Below are 20726 nucleotides of genomic sequence, written 5' to 3'. Positions count from 1 at the left end.
CACAATCATAGTACGGGACTTCAACACCCCACTTTCACCAATGGACAGATCATCTAAAATAAGAATAAGTAAGGAAACACAAGCTTTAAATGATACATTAAACAAGATGGACTGAATTGATATATATAGGGCATTCCATCCAAAAACAACAGAATACACATTTTTCTCAAGTGCTCATGGAACATTCTCGAGGACAGATCATATGTTGGGTCACAAATCTATAGACTTCGTAAATTTAAGAAAATTGAAATTGTATCAAGTATCTTTTCCGACCACAACGTTATTAGACTAGATATCAATTACAGGAAAAGATCTGTAAAAAACATATGTTTACACATGGAGGGTAACAATACACTACTTAATAATGAAGTGAACACTGAAGAAATCAAACAGAAAATCAAAAAATACCTAGAAACAAATGACAATGGAGACACGACGCCCCAAAACCTATGGGATGCAGCAAAAGCAGTTCTAAGAGAGAATTTTATAGCAGTACAATCCTACCTTAAGAAACAGGAAACATCTCAAATAAACAACCTAACGTTGCACCTAAAGCAATTAGAGAAAGAAGAACAAAAAAACGCCAAAGTTAGCAAGAAGGAAAGAAATCATAAAGATCAGATCAGAAATAAATGAAAAAGAAATGAAGGAAACAATAGCAAAGATCAATGAAACTAAAAGCTGGTTCTTTATCTTCTTTGAGAAGATAAACAAAATTGATAAACCATTAGCCAGACTCATCAAGAAAAACAGAGAGAACACTCATGAGAGATTACTACAAGCAACTCTATGCTAATAAAGTGGACAACCTGGAAGAAATGAACAAATTCTTAGAAATGTACAACCTGCCAAGACTGAACCAAGAAGAAATAGAATATATGAACAGACCAATCACAAGGACTGAAATTGAAACTGTGATTAAAAATCTTCCAACAAACAAAAGCCCAGGACCAGATGACTTCACAGGCAAATTCTATCAAACATTTAGAGAAGAGCTAACACCTATCCTTCTGAAACTCTTCCAAAATATAGCAGAGGGAGGAACACTCCCAAACTCATTCCACGAGGCCACCATCACCTTGATACCAAAACCAGACAAGGATGTCACAAGAAAGAAAACTACAGGCCAATATCACTGATGAACCTAGATGCAAAAATCCTCAACAAAATACTAGCAAACAGAATCCAACAACACATTAAAAGGATCATACACCATGACCAAGTGGGGTTTATTCCAGGAATGCAAGGATTCTTCAATATACGCAAATCGATCAACGTGATACACCATATTAACAAATTGAACGAGAAAAACCATATGATCACCTCAATAGATGCACAGAAGGCTTTTGACAAAATTCAACACCGATTTATGAAAAAAACCCTCCAGAATGTAGGCATAGAGGGAACTTTCCTCAACATAACAAAGGCTATATATGACAAACCCACAGCTAACATGGTCCTCAATGATGAAAAACTGAAACCATTTCCACTAAGATCAGGACCAAGACAAGGGTACCCACTCTCACCACTCTTATTCAACATAGTTTTGGAAGTTTTAGCCACAGCAATCAGAGAAGAAAAAGAAATAAAAGGAATCCAAATCAGAAAAGAAGAAGTAAAGCTGTCACTGTTTGCAGATGTCATGATACTATACACAGAGAAACCTAAAGATGCTACCAGAAAACTACTAGAGCTAATCAATGAATTTGGTAAAGTAGCAGGATACAAAATTAATGCACAGAAATCTCTGGCATTCCTATACACTAATGATGAAAAATCTGAAAGTAAAATTAAGAAAACACTCCTATTTACCACTGCAACAAAAAGAATAAAATATCTAGGAATAAACCTACCTAAGGAGACAAAAGACCTGTATGCAAAAAATTATAAGACACTGATGAAAGAAATTAAAGATGATACAAATAGATGGAGAGATATACCATGTTTTTGGATTGGAAGAATCAACATTGTGAAAATAACTCTACTACCCAAAGCAATCTACAGATTCAATGCAATCCCTATCAAACTACCACTGGCATTTTTCACAGAACTAGAACAAAATTTTCACAATTTGTATGGAAACACAAAAGACCCCAAATAGCCAAAACCATCTTGAGAATGAAAAACGGAGCTAGAGGAATCAGACTCCCTGACTTCAGACTATATATACTACAAAGCTACAGTAATCAAGACAGTATGGTACTGGCACAAAAACAGAAAGACAGATCAATGGAAAAGGATAGAGAGCCCAGAGATAAACCCATGCACATATGGTCACCTTATCTTTGACAAAGGAGGCAGGAATGTACAGTGGAGAAAGGACAGCCTCTTCAATAAGTGGTGCTGGGAAGACTGGACAGGGACATGTAAAAGCATGAAATTAGATCACTCCCAAACACCATACACAAAAATAAGCTCAAAATGGATTAAAGACACATATAAGGCCAGAAACTATCAAACTCTTACAGGAAAACGTAGGCAGAACACTCTATGACATAAATCACAGCAAGATGCTTTTTGACCCACCTCCTAGAGAAATGGAAATAAAAACAAAAATAAACAAATGGGACCTAATGAAACTTAAAAGCTTTTGCAAAGCAAAGGAAACCATAAACAAGACCAAAAGACAACCCTCAGAATGGGAGAAAATATTTGCAAATGAAGCAACTGACAAAGGATTCATCTCCAAAATTTATAAGCAGCTCATGCAGCTCAATAACGAAAAAACAAACAACCCAATCCAAAAATGGGCAGAAGACCTAAATAGACATTTCTCCACAGAAGATATACAGACTGCCAACAAACACATGAAAGAATGCTCAACATCATTAATCATTTGAGAAATGCAAATCAAAACTACAATGAGATATCATCTCACACCGGTCAGAATGGCCATCATCAAAAAATCTAGAAACAATAAATGCTGGAGAGGGTGTGGAGAAAAGGGAACACTCTTGCACTGCTGGTGGGAATGTGAATTGGTACAGCCACTATGGAGAACAGTATGGAGGTTCCTTAAAAAACTAAAAATAGAACTACTATATGACCCAGCAATCCCACTACTGGGCATATACCCTGAGAAAACCATATTTCAAAAAGAGTCATGTACCACAATGTTCATTGCAGCTCTATTTACAATAGCCGGGACAAAGAAGCTACCTAAGTGTCCATCAATAGATGAATGGATAAAGAAGATGTGGCACATATATACAATGGAGTATTACTTAGCCATAAAAAGAAACGAAATTGAGTTACCTGTAGTGAGGTGGATGGACCTAGAGTCTGTCATACAGAGTGAAGTAAGTCAGAAAGAGAAAAACAAATACCGTATGCTAACATATATATATATGGAATCTAAGAAAAAGAAAAAAAAAGGTCATGAAGTACCTAGGGGTAAGACGGGAATAAAGACATAGACCTACTAGAGCATGGACTTCAGGATATGGGGAGGGGGAAGGGTAAGCTGTGACAAAGTGAGAGAGAGGCATGGACATATATAAAATACCAAGCGTAATAAAATAGATAGCCAGTGGGAAGCAGCTGAATAGCAAAGGGAGATCAGCTAGGTGGTTTGTGACCACCTAAAGGGGTGGGATAGGGAGGATGGGAGGGAGAGAGACACAAGAGGGAAGAGATATGGGAACATATGTATATGTATAACTGATTCACTTTGTTATAAAGCAGAAACTAACACACCATTGTAAAGCAATTATACTCCAATAAAGATGTTAAAGAAAAACCAATTTCATTTTACATTTTTTTCTTTAGTTACTAAGTAAATAAATTTTATCTTATTTATTTGGCATTTTTCACTATCTTTTCTAATGAAATATTTTTGTATACTGCTCAACAATGTCTCAATTCAGCTTGTAGGGGAAAAAATGATTGATCACATCTAGTACAGGACAATCAGAAGAATGTAAGATTCCCTAGCAACCAGGAACGGTGTTAGGAAGGTGGCAGATCCAGCTGCATGTTTGCGTAAATGCCTGCATGGGTAGGAGAGGCAACGGTGTGGAGACCTGAAAACCAAAAGATTGAGGAAAGCTGTGGTTTTAGGTTCCTTACTTCCTATGTTTGGTATGCATAGGTTAATGGATATAGAATATATATTCCATTGGACCAAGAATTTTTATTTTGTTCAGTGCTGTATCTATGATAGTCCTTGACATAAAGAAGAAAGTCAATAATATTTCTTGAATTAAGGAATGAATAAATGCAAAGAAATGTTCACAAAGCTTCTATTAGCAATATTAATGAGAAGTATTTTGGTTTGTTCTTCAGTTGCCTAATGATTAATGAAACATCCATCAAAATGTTTATATGCTTTAAAAAACATATCTTTAAAGATATTTAGAAAAAAGAGAAGCAAAATAAAACAATTAGCACATGAACTTCTCACGCATGAATTTAGAATGGAAAAAAATTGTTTCTTTTCTTGTTCCATAATGGGGCATGAATCATCATCATTTACATTATAAAGACCTCTAACCTACCAAGAAAACATTGCTTATTTTTCCTATCTAAGTTACTTTATTTTTTCCATATTACTATCAAGTTGATTGTCAGTATGTTTCTAAGACACCTTGGTTGTAATATTTTACACAATAATTAATGTATCAGATGTATTCCTCTTAAGAGTACTGTATATCTTTGTGCAAAATGTGAAGCTCAGCAAAAAATCAATATGGAAAGCTATATGAAAAGTATTTACAACAAAGTTCCCTACTATAAGAGAATTTATATAGTTTGCATATTAACTGACTACAAGTATAGTATGATAAATTAAATATAACTTTGTAGGATACGTGATTTGATACCTAATCCTTTAAAGCAAATTGTAATACCTAATGCCTGAAATTTTTAAATTCTCTTTCTAAATGAGTGTCACATAATAATATGAGACAAAGAAGAGGTGAAATGAGTAGCTCTCAACTAAGTTTCTTCAAAATATAATTTGCAAAATATATTTGCAAAGTTGTTACATATGCTTTTAAACTCACTCATTGCTAGTGTTGAAAGTAATACACAATAAGCACGTTTTCAGCAAAGGAAATACGTGGAGCTAGAGCCAAAAAAAATTTAAATATCAAACGCTGAGCTTTTCAGAAAAACACAACAATGTAAGTACTTTCAAAACATTTAGATACTGTCATACAGAGTGAAGTCAGAAACAGAAAAACAAACATCGTATATTAACGCATATTTGTGGAATCCAGAAAAATGGTACAGATGAACTGGTTTGCAAGGCAGAAATGAGACACAGATGTAGAGAACAAACGTATGGACACCAAGGAGAGGAAGAGGGGGGATGGGATGAATTGGGAGATTGGGACTGACATATATACGCTAATATGTATAAAGTGGATGGCTAATGAGGGCCTGCTGTATAGCACAGGGAACTCCACTTCGCTATACAGTAGAAACTAACACAACATTGTAAAACAACTATACCCCAATTAAAAAAAAAACATTTAACTTAGAATTCATAAATATAAATGAGTAAAATATAAATTCATCCAAGAATATATCACTTAATAAGCCAGGAGAATTATGTAAATTCCAGTATTTTAATTCTTCCAACCCTTAGCCTTAGGAAAAGAAGATGGTCCAAAATAGTTCCTATACTTTTCCCCAACTCAACAACTGTAAAGCTGGTTTGTATTAGTAGAACTAAAAATTCACAGCATTATAAAAAAAGAGCCAAAAATCACAGCTGTAAAAACCAGCCATTTTTTAATAACCTTCTCAACAATGGCACCAGTTTCTATATTAGTGTGGTCACAAAAATGACCTTTCGTGTCCCAAGACATATCTACCAATTATTTTAATACCTTGGAATTTTTTAAAAAGTGCTTTTCACTTACATTCTGGATCTACTTCTTTTTCCACTTTTATCCAAATGACTTGTTACAGGAAGCTTTTTGACATTAAATTATCAGTGAATTAAAATGAAATCAACTTCTATCATGTCTAGGAATGAAGCTGAATCAATAAAAAAAATGTCTATATTCCACATATGGTAGAAGGATTTTTTAAACATTTATTGTAATAATTAACAATAAAAAAATAAACCAAATGCCTATTTATACGGGTATAGTTAAACCAATTATGGGGTGTGTGTGTGTGTGTGTGTGTATATGTGTATGTATATGCATATATGTTTGTATATGTGTGTATATATATGTGTGTGTATATATATGTCTACACACACACACACACATATATATATATACACACTGTGGAATACTATAGAATGACAAAAATAGGATGGTTATATATACTGACATGAAAATATATACTGATAAGTAAATATAGCAAGAAAAAAAGAACAGATTGAGTAGAACAACATTTTTCTAAAAGGAAATCAAAATTTTACAGCATGAGTATACATGTGTGTGTGTGTGTGTGTGTAAATATAAAGAAAAACCTCTAGAAAGATGCACATCACACCATTCACACTGGTTACTTCTGGGGAGAATTTTTTGAATTTGATTTCCACAAGAATGTATTCCTTAATTACTAGATGGAAAAAAATGACCTAACATGAAATTTAGGGGGGGGAAATTTTGTTATTAAACTCTCAATTTACTTTAAATGATTAAGCTTATGCAGGCTTAGCCTATCCAGAATAATACTGCATATATCACTGATACTGACATTTATTATAATTTTTATTATTACTTAAATGTACCCAAATCTATTTAATTTGTTTAAGAAAAAAAGCTATGACAATAATTTTCAGATTTATATCACACTTTTTTTCTATAAAAGGTGGAACCAGAGTAAAGACCAAAAAAGCTAATAATCTAGCAATTAATTCTACAGTATTTTGTTTTCAAACTTCAATCCTGTGTTCTCAAATATTCTGTAAGTTCTCAAATGCAGAGCAACGTCTAGCATTACCTTTGTAATCTACTAAGTATGCTTTCAATGAACACTTATTAATCAGTTGAAAGGAATTCTATACCAAAATAAGACTACACTATAATTCTATAATTTATTAGCATATGTCTATGTGTGTAATTTTTTTTTTACTAAAGTTTGCCAAAGTTTAAAAGAATAAAGAAAACAGACTCTCAAACCGCTACCTTGTATTCATCCACAATAATGCTGAGGGCTTCATGACCAGCTTTCCTCATGTCTTCCAATTCTTGTTTATGTTTTTCCTGAAAGAAAGTAAGAAACTAAGCCATGATTTGTTCTTTTGACAAAATAACAACACACCATTGACTTTTGCATCTATAAGTGATTGTGTAGCTTGTGGCACGCAGCTGCAAACAAACAGAAAAACTATTTTAAAAAAGTTCTGGAGGGCCTCCCTGGTGGCGCAGTGGTTGAGAGTCCGCCTGCCGATGCAGGGGATGCGGGTTCGTGCCCCGGTCTGGGAGGATCCCATATGCCACGGAGCGGCTGGGCCCGGGAGCCATGGCCGCTGGGCCTGCGCGTACGGAGCCTGTGCTCCGCAACGGGAGAGGCCACAACAGTGAGAGGCCCGCATACCGCAAAAAAAAAAAAAAAAAAAAGTTCTGTTTAAAACCATTCTGGAGGGCTGTGGCAATGAGAAATTAAAGAGAAAAAATAACTGAGAAAGGAAAACCATGTTGAGAGGTAAGGTAACACAAGGCAATGGTGTTATCCCTTGAGGCATTTGGCAATTCTGGACCTGGATCTAGAGACAGGAGGTCCTGTGTTAATTCAACAAGCCAGGACCTTTTTTTTTTTTTTTCATTACTTCTCTAGTAACATATACATGCCAATAGTTTAATACATAATAAAGTTTGAGAGCCACTGGATTAAGGTAATCAACCCCCCATTCTACCTTCCTAGGAAAGGAGAGGCTTACCTCTCTTTGGAGAATGTTAACATCCTACAGAGCCTTTCCAATTTTTCAAACACAATGTACAGCTTTCAATGCAAAATTATCAGAGATGGTAACAGATGAGACCAAAGAAACAGAAAACAGAAAAGACAAAAGAAACAGACCCATGTGTGATTCAGAAATTACTTATCAAAGAGTTTAAAATATGTATGAATAATACATTCAAGAAAATAGAGAAGAAATGGAGAAAACAGATAGGATAGAGATTTTCTTCAGAGAACTGGGATTCGTAAAACAGAAATTCTACAGTGAGAAAAGAAGTATTATTAACAACACAATAGATGAGGTAAATAGTAGGTGAAACAGCAGAAAGCAGGATTAGAGAACCAAAAGACAGTGGGGGAAAAAAAAGAAACTACAGCAGAAAGAGATAAGTGATGGAAAATACAGACAAAAAAAAAAAAAACTTTAAAAAGACATGGGACAGAGTAAAAAGATCAAATATACGTGTAACAGAAGAATTGTTAACAAATAATCCAAAGAAAGAAGAAAAAAATTAAATGTAGCAAGATGGCAACAATAGAGTGATGAAGAAAAATAGAAAACAAAAATTTCTAACATTATGCATGAATTCAGGGTATTACAAAACCTACAGATATTTCTAATAAGCAGTAAGGTATTATTAAATATTAGAGCAATAAATATGAAATTTTAGATGAAATGAAAAATCTCCTATGAAAAAACACAATTTAACAAAACTGAAAGAAGATGAAATAAAAACTCTGAAGAGTCCTATATGTGTTTAAAAAAAATTGAACCTGTATTAATTTAAAAACAAAACAAAACAAAACTTCCGACCAAGGAAACCATAAGCCCAGATGATTTAACAGGTTGATTTTAATAAACATTTAAGAAACAAGTAAGAGAAACCTTACACAAAATCTTCCAGAGAATAGAAAAAGAGGGAATACTTCCCTACATATTTTATTAAGACAGCATATCCCTTATACTAAAATCTGTAACGATAAAATTATGAACCAATCTCTTTTATGAAAACAGAAGCTAAAATTCCACATAAAATATTAGCAGATGGAATCTAGCAATACATAAATAAGATAATACATCTCAACCAGGTGGGATTTATTTTAGGAATGTCAGGTAGGTATAAGTGATGTACAGCATTTCAAGCTTGGACCACAAAACCTCCAACACAATCCTCCACACATTCCCTTTTTCCCCCTATTAGCTTGCTGATGTCAATGCCTAAGATGACAATTAAAGTCACGTGCTGCAAACAGCAGCAGGGCCTCTATCAGCCTGGGACCCTGAATGACTGCACCATCACCCCAGTGGACTTGCAGAGAAAATTAACTATATTTAGGGAAAAGATAACACCAACAGTTCCTGTTCATTTACTGCCACCACTTTCTCATTTATAAGCTCCCCTCATTTACTATGCCTTAGTTATTCACAAGTTCTATTGCATTATCAAATTCTAATTGTCATTTCCAGTATATCACTTTATGTATCTTTCTGTAGCTAAGTCATTCTTTCCCAAAACAGCCTAAACATAAAGGACCAACAAGGGCACTTATTATAAACACTGACTTTTGTTGGTATGATTATCAATCTATGGCTCATGGCAGCAATCTTTTTAAAGTCATTTTCCCATTTCTGTCAGAGTTGTTTCAGTAAAAACTAAATAACATAGCAGCTAAATCCAATTACCTGGTAAAGCAAGCTCATACGTTCTATTATACTAAAAAGCAAACACATGTGGGCAGCACTACCAACTCATCACTTTGGAACTCCCATTCAGGTCAGGTTATCTCACTAATGGTATGTGACTGTTTCATAAAATGACCTAGGAGGGCACAAGCATCAATTTCTATGCTGAATACTAACATAGTTTTTGTTTTTCTTAGTTTTTAAGATTAAAAAAAAGTAAATAGAAACATTTTTCTGACACTTTCTTTTCACATCATAGTGGAACATCTTAGGCAGTTCTTGGGATGTATATATTATACCTTAAGACCAGTGATTTATAACAAATTCATATAAAACAGGTTACATGGTCCAACAAATTGTGGAAATTAACAATATATATTAAAATATTAGACCTCCTACAAACTCACAAGAAATTTGTTGAACTTTACTAAAACCAGCATTTTTCAGACTTAACTAATTAAATATTAATTTACTTTTTTTCTCTCTCTTGACAATACCTATTACCAACTAATCAGTTCAGAATTGAAACTGAGAACCAAAAAGGTCAAAAAAGCTTTCTAGAGTTAATCAGTCTAAAGCAAAGCAAATTAACCTAGATCCACTAAGTGAAACTGAGAATATAATCTACTTTTAACTCAGTAATTAGAAACTGAAGATGAATATGCACCATTTCAACTATAAAGTTTGATCATTCAACAACTATGTTCTGAATAATGACATGAACCATTAAAAAGTATTAGTGTGCCATTTAAGGCACACATAGAGTACACTATATTAGGCAATTCATATAAAAGGTTTTTTCTAATAGACATTTTATAAATGATCAAAATGTTCTATGACATTATATTTTATTATAATTGAAAATAAACACTTAGTCAACGGCTGTATCTTCTCACATAGAAGGAACAGCAATCCAGTGCTTTGCACAGTGCCTTAGAACACAGCAGCTGTTCACAAATGTTGGTTGGATTATGCTGAAATTCTCATTATTGACATAATGGATTTCTATAATCATTTTAGATATCAGAACTAAAATTCTGAAATTATATTCTATGTGTACTTAATAAGAAATTTTTACATAATGTAGAGATACTCAGTGATATTCATCATCATTCAAGATAGAAAATGTAGACTCTGAGAGTACCATGAAATTTACAGTTACTGATCACCTAAAATTTTCCCAGATGCCATTACTTTATACCAAATTTTCTTTGTAAGCATTATATTTAATTTAAACAATAACTATGTACCTGACTCTGCTAGCCTCTGGGGACAAAAAGATGATGAAAATATAATAGTTATCTTCAGCCTAGTAATACAGAAGATTGACTAACCTGTATACAGTAACTTGAAAGTGATAATGAGTGTGAAGGGATTTTGTTAATGAAGACAAAAATAAGGTATTATTACTGATGCTAGTAGAATCAAATTTGCTACTGCTACTTTTCAATAATGAACAAAACCCCTAGACCAAAGATCAGCGGAACCATAGAAGGCTGAATAACACATAAACAAAATAGAAGAAACAAAAAACTATAGAATACTCTACCCAACAACAACAGAATACACATTATTCTCAAGTGGAAATGGAACAATCTCCAGGATAGACTATATGGTAAGCCACAAAACAAGTCTTAATAAATTTTAAAATACTGAAGTCAAAGTATGCTCTTTGACCACAAGGGAATGAAATTTGAAATAATTAAGAGTGGGAAACTTGAGAAAATTCACAAATGTGTAGAAATTAACACATTCCTAAATAACCAATGAGTCAAAGAAGAAATCACAAGGAAAATTAAAAATCTATATTAAAAAAAGAAGAATTTCAAATCAATAACCTAACCTTTCACCTTAAAGAACTAGAAAAAGAAGAGCAAACTAAACCCAAAGCAAGCATAATGAAGGAAATAAAATGATTAGAAAGAAAATAAATAAAAGAGTAGAAAAAAATAGAGAAAATCAACTGGACCAAAGTTCGTTCTTTAAAAAAAGTCAACAATGTTGACAAATCTTGATTGACCAAGAAAAAAAAAATAGATGACTCAAATTATTAAAATCAGGAATGAAGGAAAGGACTTACTATTGAATTTAAAGAAACAAAAAGGAGCATATGAAAATATTATGAGTAACTGTATGCCAATAAATTAGATAACAAGGTTGTAATGGACAAATTCCTAGAAATATGTAAACTACCAAAATTGACTCAAGAAGAAACAGAAAACCAAACAGACTTATAACAAGGGAATAAATCAGTAATCAAAATACTTCACACAAAGAAAATCCCTTCTTTCAGATGATTTCAGTGGTGAATTCTAACAAATGTTTATAAAAGGATTAACACCAATATTTTTCCCCAAAATAGATGTGGAAATTTGTTCTAACTCATTCTATAAGGCCAGTATTACACTAATCCAAAGCCACACAAAGACAACACGAGAAAAGACAAAGTGATGTGTCTTATGAATATGGATGAAAAATTCCTCAAAAAAGTAGCAGCAAGCAGAATCCAACAGCATATTAAAAAGACTACACCCTATACCTAGGAGCAAGTGTAATTTATCTCAGGAATGCAAAGGTGGTCCAACATACAAAAAGCAATCCATTTAATACACCACATTAAAACAATGAAGGAAATAAAACCCCACATGATCATCTCAGTATGCAGAAAAAGAGTGACAAGATCAAGCATATTTTCACTATAAAAATACTCAAAAACTAGGAATAAAAAACAGTATCCTCAACCTGATAAAGGGCATTTGTGAAAACCCACAGCTAACATCATAACATTGTCAGACTAAAAACTTTCCCCTAACATCAGGAACAAGACAAGGCTGTACACTCTTGTCACCTCTATTAAACATTGTACTGAAATTCTAGCAAGGGCATTAGGCAAGAAAAATAAATAAAAGGCATCCTTGGAAATTATTATATCAGAAATGAAGAAGTAAACCTATCCTTATTTTCAGAAGACATGATTTTACACATGGGAAACTGTAAAAAATTATTAGATCTAATAAACAAAACACTATTAAATCTAATAAACAAGTTAAGCAACGTTATAAGAAACAAGGTCGAGACAAAAATCAGTTGTATTTCTATATACTTGCAATGAACAAAGCAAATATGAAATAAAGAAAACAATTCCATTTACAATAGTATGAAAAATGATAAAATACTTAGAAATATTTTTTTACCAAAGATGTATAAAACTTTTACACTACAAATGACAAAACATTGTAGAGTCTTAAAACATGTAAAGACATCCTGTGTTCCTGGAGTGGAAGACTTACGTCATTAATCCCAAAATTTATCTGTAGATTCAATAAAATCCTTATCAAAATACCAGTGTCTTTATTTTGCAGAATCAGACAAGCTCATCCTAAAATTCATATAGAATTGCAAGGGATTATGAGTAGTTAAAACAATCTTGAAAAAGAAGAGCAAAGTTGGTGGACTTATACTTCCCGATTTCAAAACTTAGCACAAATCTGAAGCAACCAAAACAGTGTGGTACTGGCATAAGGACAGAGAGTCCAGTGGAAAATAAAAATGAGACTCCCAAAATAAGCCCATACATCTATAACCAATTGATTTTTGACAAGAGTAAACAAGTCAATTCAATAGCAAGAGAATAACCTTATCAGCAAATGATGGTGGGATAAATAGACACACATGCAAAAGGATAAATCTGGAACCCCACTTCACATATGTATAAATATTAGCTCAAAATAAATCAAATTCCTTAATATAAAAGCTAAAACTATTAAATTCTTGTAGTAAAAATAGGTGCATACCTTTGTAACCTTGGATTAGGCAACAGTTTCTAAAAATATGACACTATAAGCACAAGTGAACAATTTTAAAAATACATAAATTTAAAACTTTGTGCATCAAAGGACAGTATCAAGGAAGCAAAAAAGCAGCCCACTAAATATTTGTAAATAATATATCTAAGAAAGGTCTGGTATCCAGAATGTATACAACTCTCATAACTCAGCAACAAAAAGACAACCAAATTTTAAAAATAGGCAAAGAACTTGAGTAGATATTTCTCCAAAGATACAAATGTTCAACATCATTAGCCATTATGAAATTCAAGTTAAAACCACTGGCATCCACTAGTATGGCTATAATTAAATAGACAGAAAATAAGTGTTGGCAAGGAGGTGGAGAAACTGAGACCCTCACACCTTGCTGGTTGAAATGTAAAATGGTGTTTCCACAGTGAAAAACATTTTCGCAGTTCCTCAAAAAAATCAAACATAGAATTACCAAATGTCCTGGAAATTTCACTCCTAGTTATATACCTAACGGCACTGAAAATATACATTCACACAAAAACTTAGACACAAATGTTCATATCAGCATTATTAATAGCAAAAAAAGTAAAAACAATGTAAATGTTCATCAGCTAATAAATAAACGAAGTATTATCCATACAAGGGAATATTATTCACCCATAAAAGGAATGAAACGATACATGCATTAACATGGAAGAACCTTGAAACCATTATGCTAAGTGGAAGTAGCTAAACACAAATGGCCACATATTGCATGATTTCATTTTATATGAAATGTCCAAAATAGGTAAATCTAGAGACAGCAAGTACATTAGCAATTGCCAGGTGCTGGGGGAGAGGGAACTAGGGAAGAACTGCTTAATGCATACAGGGCTTCTTCTTGAGGTGATGACACTATCTGGCACTAGATACTAGTGACAATACAACAACATTGTGAATATACTAAAAAACACTAAACTCTACACTTGAAAATATTTTAAATGGTGAATTTTATATTATGCAAATTTTATCCTAATACAAAAAAAAAACACACTGGTGCAAGAAAGAAATAGTATGTTTGTGTCAATTTAATTTCTAAGCTGAAAGGTGTTTTTCTTTTTTTGTTATTGAATTTTGTTATTCACTTCTAATTTTGTTTCATTCTGATCAGAGAATGCTGGTTTTATAATTTTACTTCTTGGAATTCAGTGGGGTGAAAGATTCCTCATAAACAACCAAGAGAATAACATTCTCTTTTTGAATGCCGCGAACCACTTGCAGCTTTTAAAATTGAAAATCAGTTAGCTGTATATAAATCCTGATTCACATTTTCTTTCTTTGAATATCTTAATTATGTTACATTATTTTTTGGCATAAAGTGTTTTTTTTAAAGTCTGCCATGGATCTAATTTTCTTTATTTTATATTTAGATTGATTATACAATTTCTCTTCCAAAGTGAGTCACTTTTGAGAATAAAAGGGTTTCTATTAATAACTGCACTAGGATAACTAGGATAAATAAGAACTATCCTGAGCAAACCAAAAAGCAGAGTCATTGTAGTTACAGACTTCCAAGGTATTCTTTTGAAGGATACTTTCTTTAAAGTCACTAGACTGTATCTCATAATTGACTGGGGTCTATTTTCCCAGGTACACATGTGTACTTTCAAAATACACCTTCTATTATTTCCTGTAAGGTGGTTGAATTACATTTTTCATATAGCTCTGTATCACCTCTTTAGTTTTCCTCTTCAAGGACTCCAGTTATACCCATATTGGATTGGGTTTGCTTGTTTTCTATAATTATTCCTTTCTCTCAAATTCTTTCTTCATTTATGTGATAGTTTTCATTTTTCTTTTTGCCATGCTTTATTATTTTCTTCTTTCTATATAGTATTACATTCACTCTTCTTTTCTTTCAAGCTTCGTCTTCATTTTAGAATTTTTTCTTTTATGTCTAATTCTTTTTGTTTGTCTATCAGCTATATCTTCTTATTTGATTCTTCTTTTCTCATTTCTGAACCATTCTACTTCTGATTTATGCTATTCTTCAAATGCTTCCATCGTTGTACTCAGTTCCACAACAATCCTTTTCTCGTATCCACATACCAGTTCACCCGTAGGTATTCCTGAATAAGGAGTTGAGGTTAGCCTGAAGAACTCTCCCAGCTTCACGATTCTAGGGCTCCCTCTTCTGTTGCTATTATAAGGTAATTAAAATTTTCTCCAGGGTAGCCACTTCTCCAGTACTTTCTGACATCTGCTTTCTCTGAACCCCTCCCTTACCAGTATCTGAACATTCTCCTTCCTTCAGTGTCTGTACTACTCCCTACCATTCCCCTTACCATGCACCTCTGTACTTTAAGAAGGGTACTTTCTCGGTATTTCCAAAAGAAATGAGGGCTCAGCCAGTTTTAGCTGTTGTCCTCAGATCTGTCTTCTAACTCCTCTACTCTGATTGGAAACTGTTTCTTTTGGGGTGTCAATATTTGGGTCTCCAGGCCCTCAGGACCACCCTAAATCCCGTTTATGTTCCCCTCCATCACTCAAGCACAGATGTGATAGACATGCATGTCTTGTTGCTGTCAATAGTTCAGCTCTACCAGCTTGTGCTCCAGAATTCATATAAACACAATTGTCATCTCTTTTTTTCTTCTGGAGATGGTATTTATGGATTTTTTTCCCTTTATCTTAGTCTAATTTTGTAAGAAAATCTGAAAGATTCAAAAACTATGTAGCCTCTGCTGCTGCCAATCACCATGCCAAATCCACCCCTTTTCCTTCTTGAAATATTTTCTTTACTTGGTTCTTCTCCTTCTCAGTCTGTCCTGTTGGCTCCTTTTCATTGCCCCAATCTCAAAATGTAGGAGTTCCCCGAGGATGAGATCTCTTCTTTAACTGTTCAACTTCTAATTAACCTTAAGTATTATCAATGTACAACTCAAATCCTATCCAATCCTTCCATGGCTGACCCTCAGATTTATTTATCTAGCTGCCTATTAAGGTCTTTACACATGTATCTATAAGAAATCTCAAAGTTAACATGTCCAATGTCAAACCTTTATTTTCCTCCACCAAACTTCCAGTTACTCAGACAAAAAATCCTAAAATCATTTTTAATTTCTGTCCTCTTTTCCCTCACAATCCACATGCAATACCTCAGAAGTCCTACTGGCTTGATCGTTATATTTATTTCTTTAACAGACTCTGAAATAATATGACTGTGTGCCAGGCACTGTTCTAAACCCTTTGCAAATATCGGTTCATTTATTTTACTTATTTAACCCTCCTAATATCTCCATCTCATGATCTAAAATCTGAGCACTGGTCAACACTGCCACTGCTACTTCTCTAGTCCACACCACAATCATTTCCCAACGTCTTTGCCTCTTTGAGTCTACCCTTCCTCCAATACTGCAGCCAAAACAGTCCTTTAAAACTTTAGGGCAATCACAAAGAATGTAATTTTTATGATGGCAGGAATCGTTCACCACAATATCCACAGCACCTAAAATAGTAGCCGGCACAGTGTGGATGCTCAATAAATATGTTAAATAATGAAATATCACACATCTGATCAAAATTCCCAAGTAGCTTCCACATTACTGCAAATAAACTCTATAATCCCTCCCATAGCCCAAAGCTATACCCCTCTCTACCTAAGTCTCTCTATCTGTTGTCATTGGCCTTCCTCAAGTCGTTATAAGCACATTCTTACCATAAGGCTATTGAACTTGTTATTCGCTATGCTTGATATACTCTTCACCCCAGATATCCCACACTCATTTCCTTTGGATACTACTCAAAAATCAGTGTACCAGAGAGATGTTCCCTGACCCACAGTGTATAAAATAGTGCACACTCATCATTGTCCACTAGTCATGCTTTATTTTTAATCATTGCACCTATCACTACTTATTGTTTTCTACTTATTCTTCATTGCCAGTCTCCCTTATATATTGGGGAAGATACTGATGGCACTCTAGCACTATGGCACTTGAGAAGGTGAGGAAAAGACAGATACTAGGCAGATTTCAAAGTCTAATATTAAGTTCAATTTGGGAAAGTGAAATTTCACTTGCCATTGAATATACATATATCAAATGGTGCATTGTATATATTGTCTGTTCAGTAAATAAGAACTGAATAAAAAAGAGATTGAATGGAAAGGATTTGAAGGCCAAATATATTTGGAAAGTGAGAAGAGTGTTTCATTCTTCATAGGAGAGAGTTATTTAACATCATAATAAGAATGTTAAAAATGTATTTAAAACTTGGTCTCCTTCGCAGGCGGAGACTGCAGGTGGCGGAGGGGGAAAGCTTCGGAGTAGCGGAGGAGAGCACAGCAACAGGGGTGTGGAGGGCAAAGCGGAGAGATTCCAGCAAAGAGGATCGGTGCCCTCAGGCACACACCAGTCCAAGAGGCTTGTCTGCTTGGCCGCCGGGGCGGGCGGGGCTGGGAGCTGAGGCTCGGGTATCAGCTTTCAGTCAGAGCGCAGGGAGAGGACTGGGGCTGGCGGCAGGAAGAGAGCCTGAGGGGGTTAGTGCAGCACGGCTAGCCCGGAGGGAGTCCAGGGAAAAGGTCTGGAGCTGCCAAAGAGGCAAGAGGCTTTTTCTTCCCTTTTGTTTCCTGGTGCGCGAGGAGAGGGCATTAAGAGGGCTGCTTTGGGAAGCGCCGGAGACGGGCGCGAGCGGACCCCGGAGACGGGCGTGGGACGCTGGGGCGGCTGCTGCTGCTGCTGCTGCTGCCGCCGCCGCGGGGCCTGTGTGCGAGCGCGGGTCACTGTCCGCCCCGCCTTCCGGGGGGCCTGTGCACCCCGCCACTGCCGGGGTCCCGGAACCCGGGGACAGCTTTCCCGGGAAAGCGCACGGATCCGCCTCGGTCTGGTGCAACGTCACGCCGGCCTCTGCCGCCGCAGGCCCGCCCCACTCTGCGCGCCCCTCCCTCCCCTCTGCCTGAGTGAGCCAGAGCCCCCACATCAGCGGCTCCTTTAAACCCGTCCTGTCTGAGCGAAGAACGGACGCCCTCCGGCGACCTACGCGCAGAGGCGGGGCCAGGTCCAAGGCTGAGACCCGGGAACAGTGAGAGCAGAGAAGAGACAGGGAAATCTCTCTGTGCAGCCTCGGAGGCAGCGGATTAAAGCTCCACGGTCCACTTGATGTGCCCTGCGTCTGTGGAGTGCATGAATGGACAGCGAATCATCCCAAATTGAGGAAGTGGACTTTGAGGACAAGATTTAAGACTTTCCCCCCTTTTCCTCTTTTTACAACGAATTATCCCAAATTAAGGAGGTGGACTTAGCAAGATTTCAGACTTCTCACCCTTTTCCTCTTTTTACAACGAAGTAACCCAAATTGAGGAGGTGGACTTGGAGAGCAAGATTTTTTATTTTTCCCCCTGCTCTCTTTTTGTGAATGTGTATGCGTATTCTTCTGTGTAAGATTCTCTCTGTATAGCTTTGCTTCCACCATATGTCCCAGAGTTCTATCGGTCCGTTTTATTTTTCAATAATTACTTTTAAATTTTAATAACGCTACTATATTTCATACTTTATTCTATTTTACTTTACCTGCTCTTTCTTTTTTTCTACCTTCCCTTCCTCCCTCCCTCCCTCCCTCCGCCCCTCCTTTCCTTCTTTCTCTCTTTCTTTCCTTCCTCCCTCCCTTCTTCCTTTCACTTTCTTTTTCTTTCCTTCCTCCGTCCCTCCCTCCCTCCCTCCTGTCTTTCTTTCCTTCCTCCCTCCCTCCCACCCCTCTTCCTTTCACTTTCTTTTTCTTTCCTCCCTCCCTCCTTCCTGTCTTTCTTTCTTTCTTTCCTTCTTTCCTCCCTCCCTCCCTTCTTCAATTCACTCTTCCTTTTTCTTTCATTCCTCCCTCTCTCCCTCCTTTCTTTCTTTCCATCCTTCCTCCCTCCCTCCCTCCTTTCTTCCTTTCTTCCTTCCTTCCTTTCTTTCCTTCTTCCTTTCTTTCTCTCTCTATTTCTTTCTTCTACTCATTCTTTCTACTTTTTCTCCCTTTTATTCTGAGCCGGGTAGATGAAAGGCTCTTGGTGCTGCAGCCAGGAGTCAGTGCTGTGCCTCTGAAGTGGGAGAGCCAACTTCAGGACACGGGTCCACAAGAGACCTCCCAGCTCCACATAATATCAAGCAGCGAAAATCTCCCAGAGATCTCCATCTCAACACCAGCACCCAGCTTCAGTCAACGACCAGCAAACTACAGTGCTGGTCACCCTATGCCAAGCAATTAGCAAGGCAGGAACACAACCCCACCCATTAACAGAGAGGCTGCCTAAAAACATAATAAGGCCACAGGAACCCCAAAACACACCACCAGACGTGGACCTGTCCACCAGAAAGACAGGATCGAGCCTCAAACAACAGAACACAGGCTCTAGTCCCCCCCACCAGGAAGCCTACACAACCTACTGAAACAACCTTGGCCACTGGGGACAGACACCAAAAACAACAGGAACTACGAATCTGCAGCCTGCAAAAAGGAGACCCCAAACACAGTAACATAAGCAAAATGAGAAGACAGAAAAACACACAGCAGGTGAAGGAGCAAGATAAAAACCTACCAGACCTAACAAATGAAGAGGTAATAGGCAGTCTGCCTGAAAAAGAATTCAGAATAATGATAGTAAAGATGATCCAAGACTCTATTTCCAAGATCCAAAATCTTGGAAATAGAATAGACAAAATGCAACAGTTAACAAGGACCTAGAAGAACTAAAGATGAATCAAGCATCGATTAAAAACACAATAAATGAAATGAAAAATACTCTAGATGGGATCAATAGCAGAATAACTGAGGCAGAAGAACGGATAAGTGAGGTGGAAGATAAAATAGTGGAAATAACTGCTGCAGAGCAAAATAAAGAAAAAAGAATGAAAAGAACAGAGGACAGTCTCAGAGACCTCTGGGACAACATTAAACGCACCAACATTCGAATTATAGGGGTTCCAGAAGAAGAAGAGAAAAAGAAAGGGACTGAGAAAATATTTGAAGAGATTATAGTTGAAAACTTCCCTAATATGGGAAAGGAAATAGTTAATCAAGTCCAGGAGGCACAGAGAGTCCCATACCGAATAAATCCAAGGAGAAATATGCCAAGACACATATTAATCAAACTGTCAAAAATTAAACACAAAGAAATCATATTAAAAGCAGCAAGGGAAAAACAACAAATAACACACAAGGGAATCCCCCATCAGGTTAACAGCTGATCGCTCAGCAGAAACTCTACAAGCCAGAAGGGAGTGGCAGGACATAATTAAAGTGATGAAGGAGAGAAACCTGCAACCAAGATTACTCTACCCAGCAAGGATCTCATTCAGATTTGATGGAGAAATTAAAACGTTTACAGACAAGCAAAAGCTGAGAGAGTTCAGCACCAC

General features: G+C 35.9%; 1 protein-coding gene across 5 annotated transcripts in view; it reads right to left on the bottom strand.

The window, feature by feature from the left end:
* Positions 1–20726, bottom strand: part of CCDC91 (coiled-coil domain containing 91) — a 419640-nt gene that overhangs the window by 185933 nt on the left and 212981 nt on the right. For all 5 annotated transcript variants that reach the window (XM_081249365.1, XM_081249363.1, XM_081249362.1 and 2 more), the window contains exon 7: positions 7092–7169. In XM_081249365.1, coding sequence (XP_081105491.1) covers positions 7092–7169 — 78 coding nt within the window. The remainder of the gene's footprint in view (positions 1–7091; positions 7170–20726) is intronic.

Source organism: Mesoplodon bidens (genome assembly GCF_964165515.1).
Source record: "Mesoplodon bidens genome assembly, chromosome: 11".
Lineage (NCBI taxonomy): Eukaryota > Metazoa > Chordata > Mammalia > Artiodactyla > Ziphiidae > Mesoplodon > Mesoplodon bidens.
This window is presented reverse-complemented; position numbering and strand designations above follow the sequence as displayed.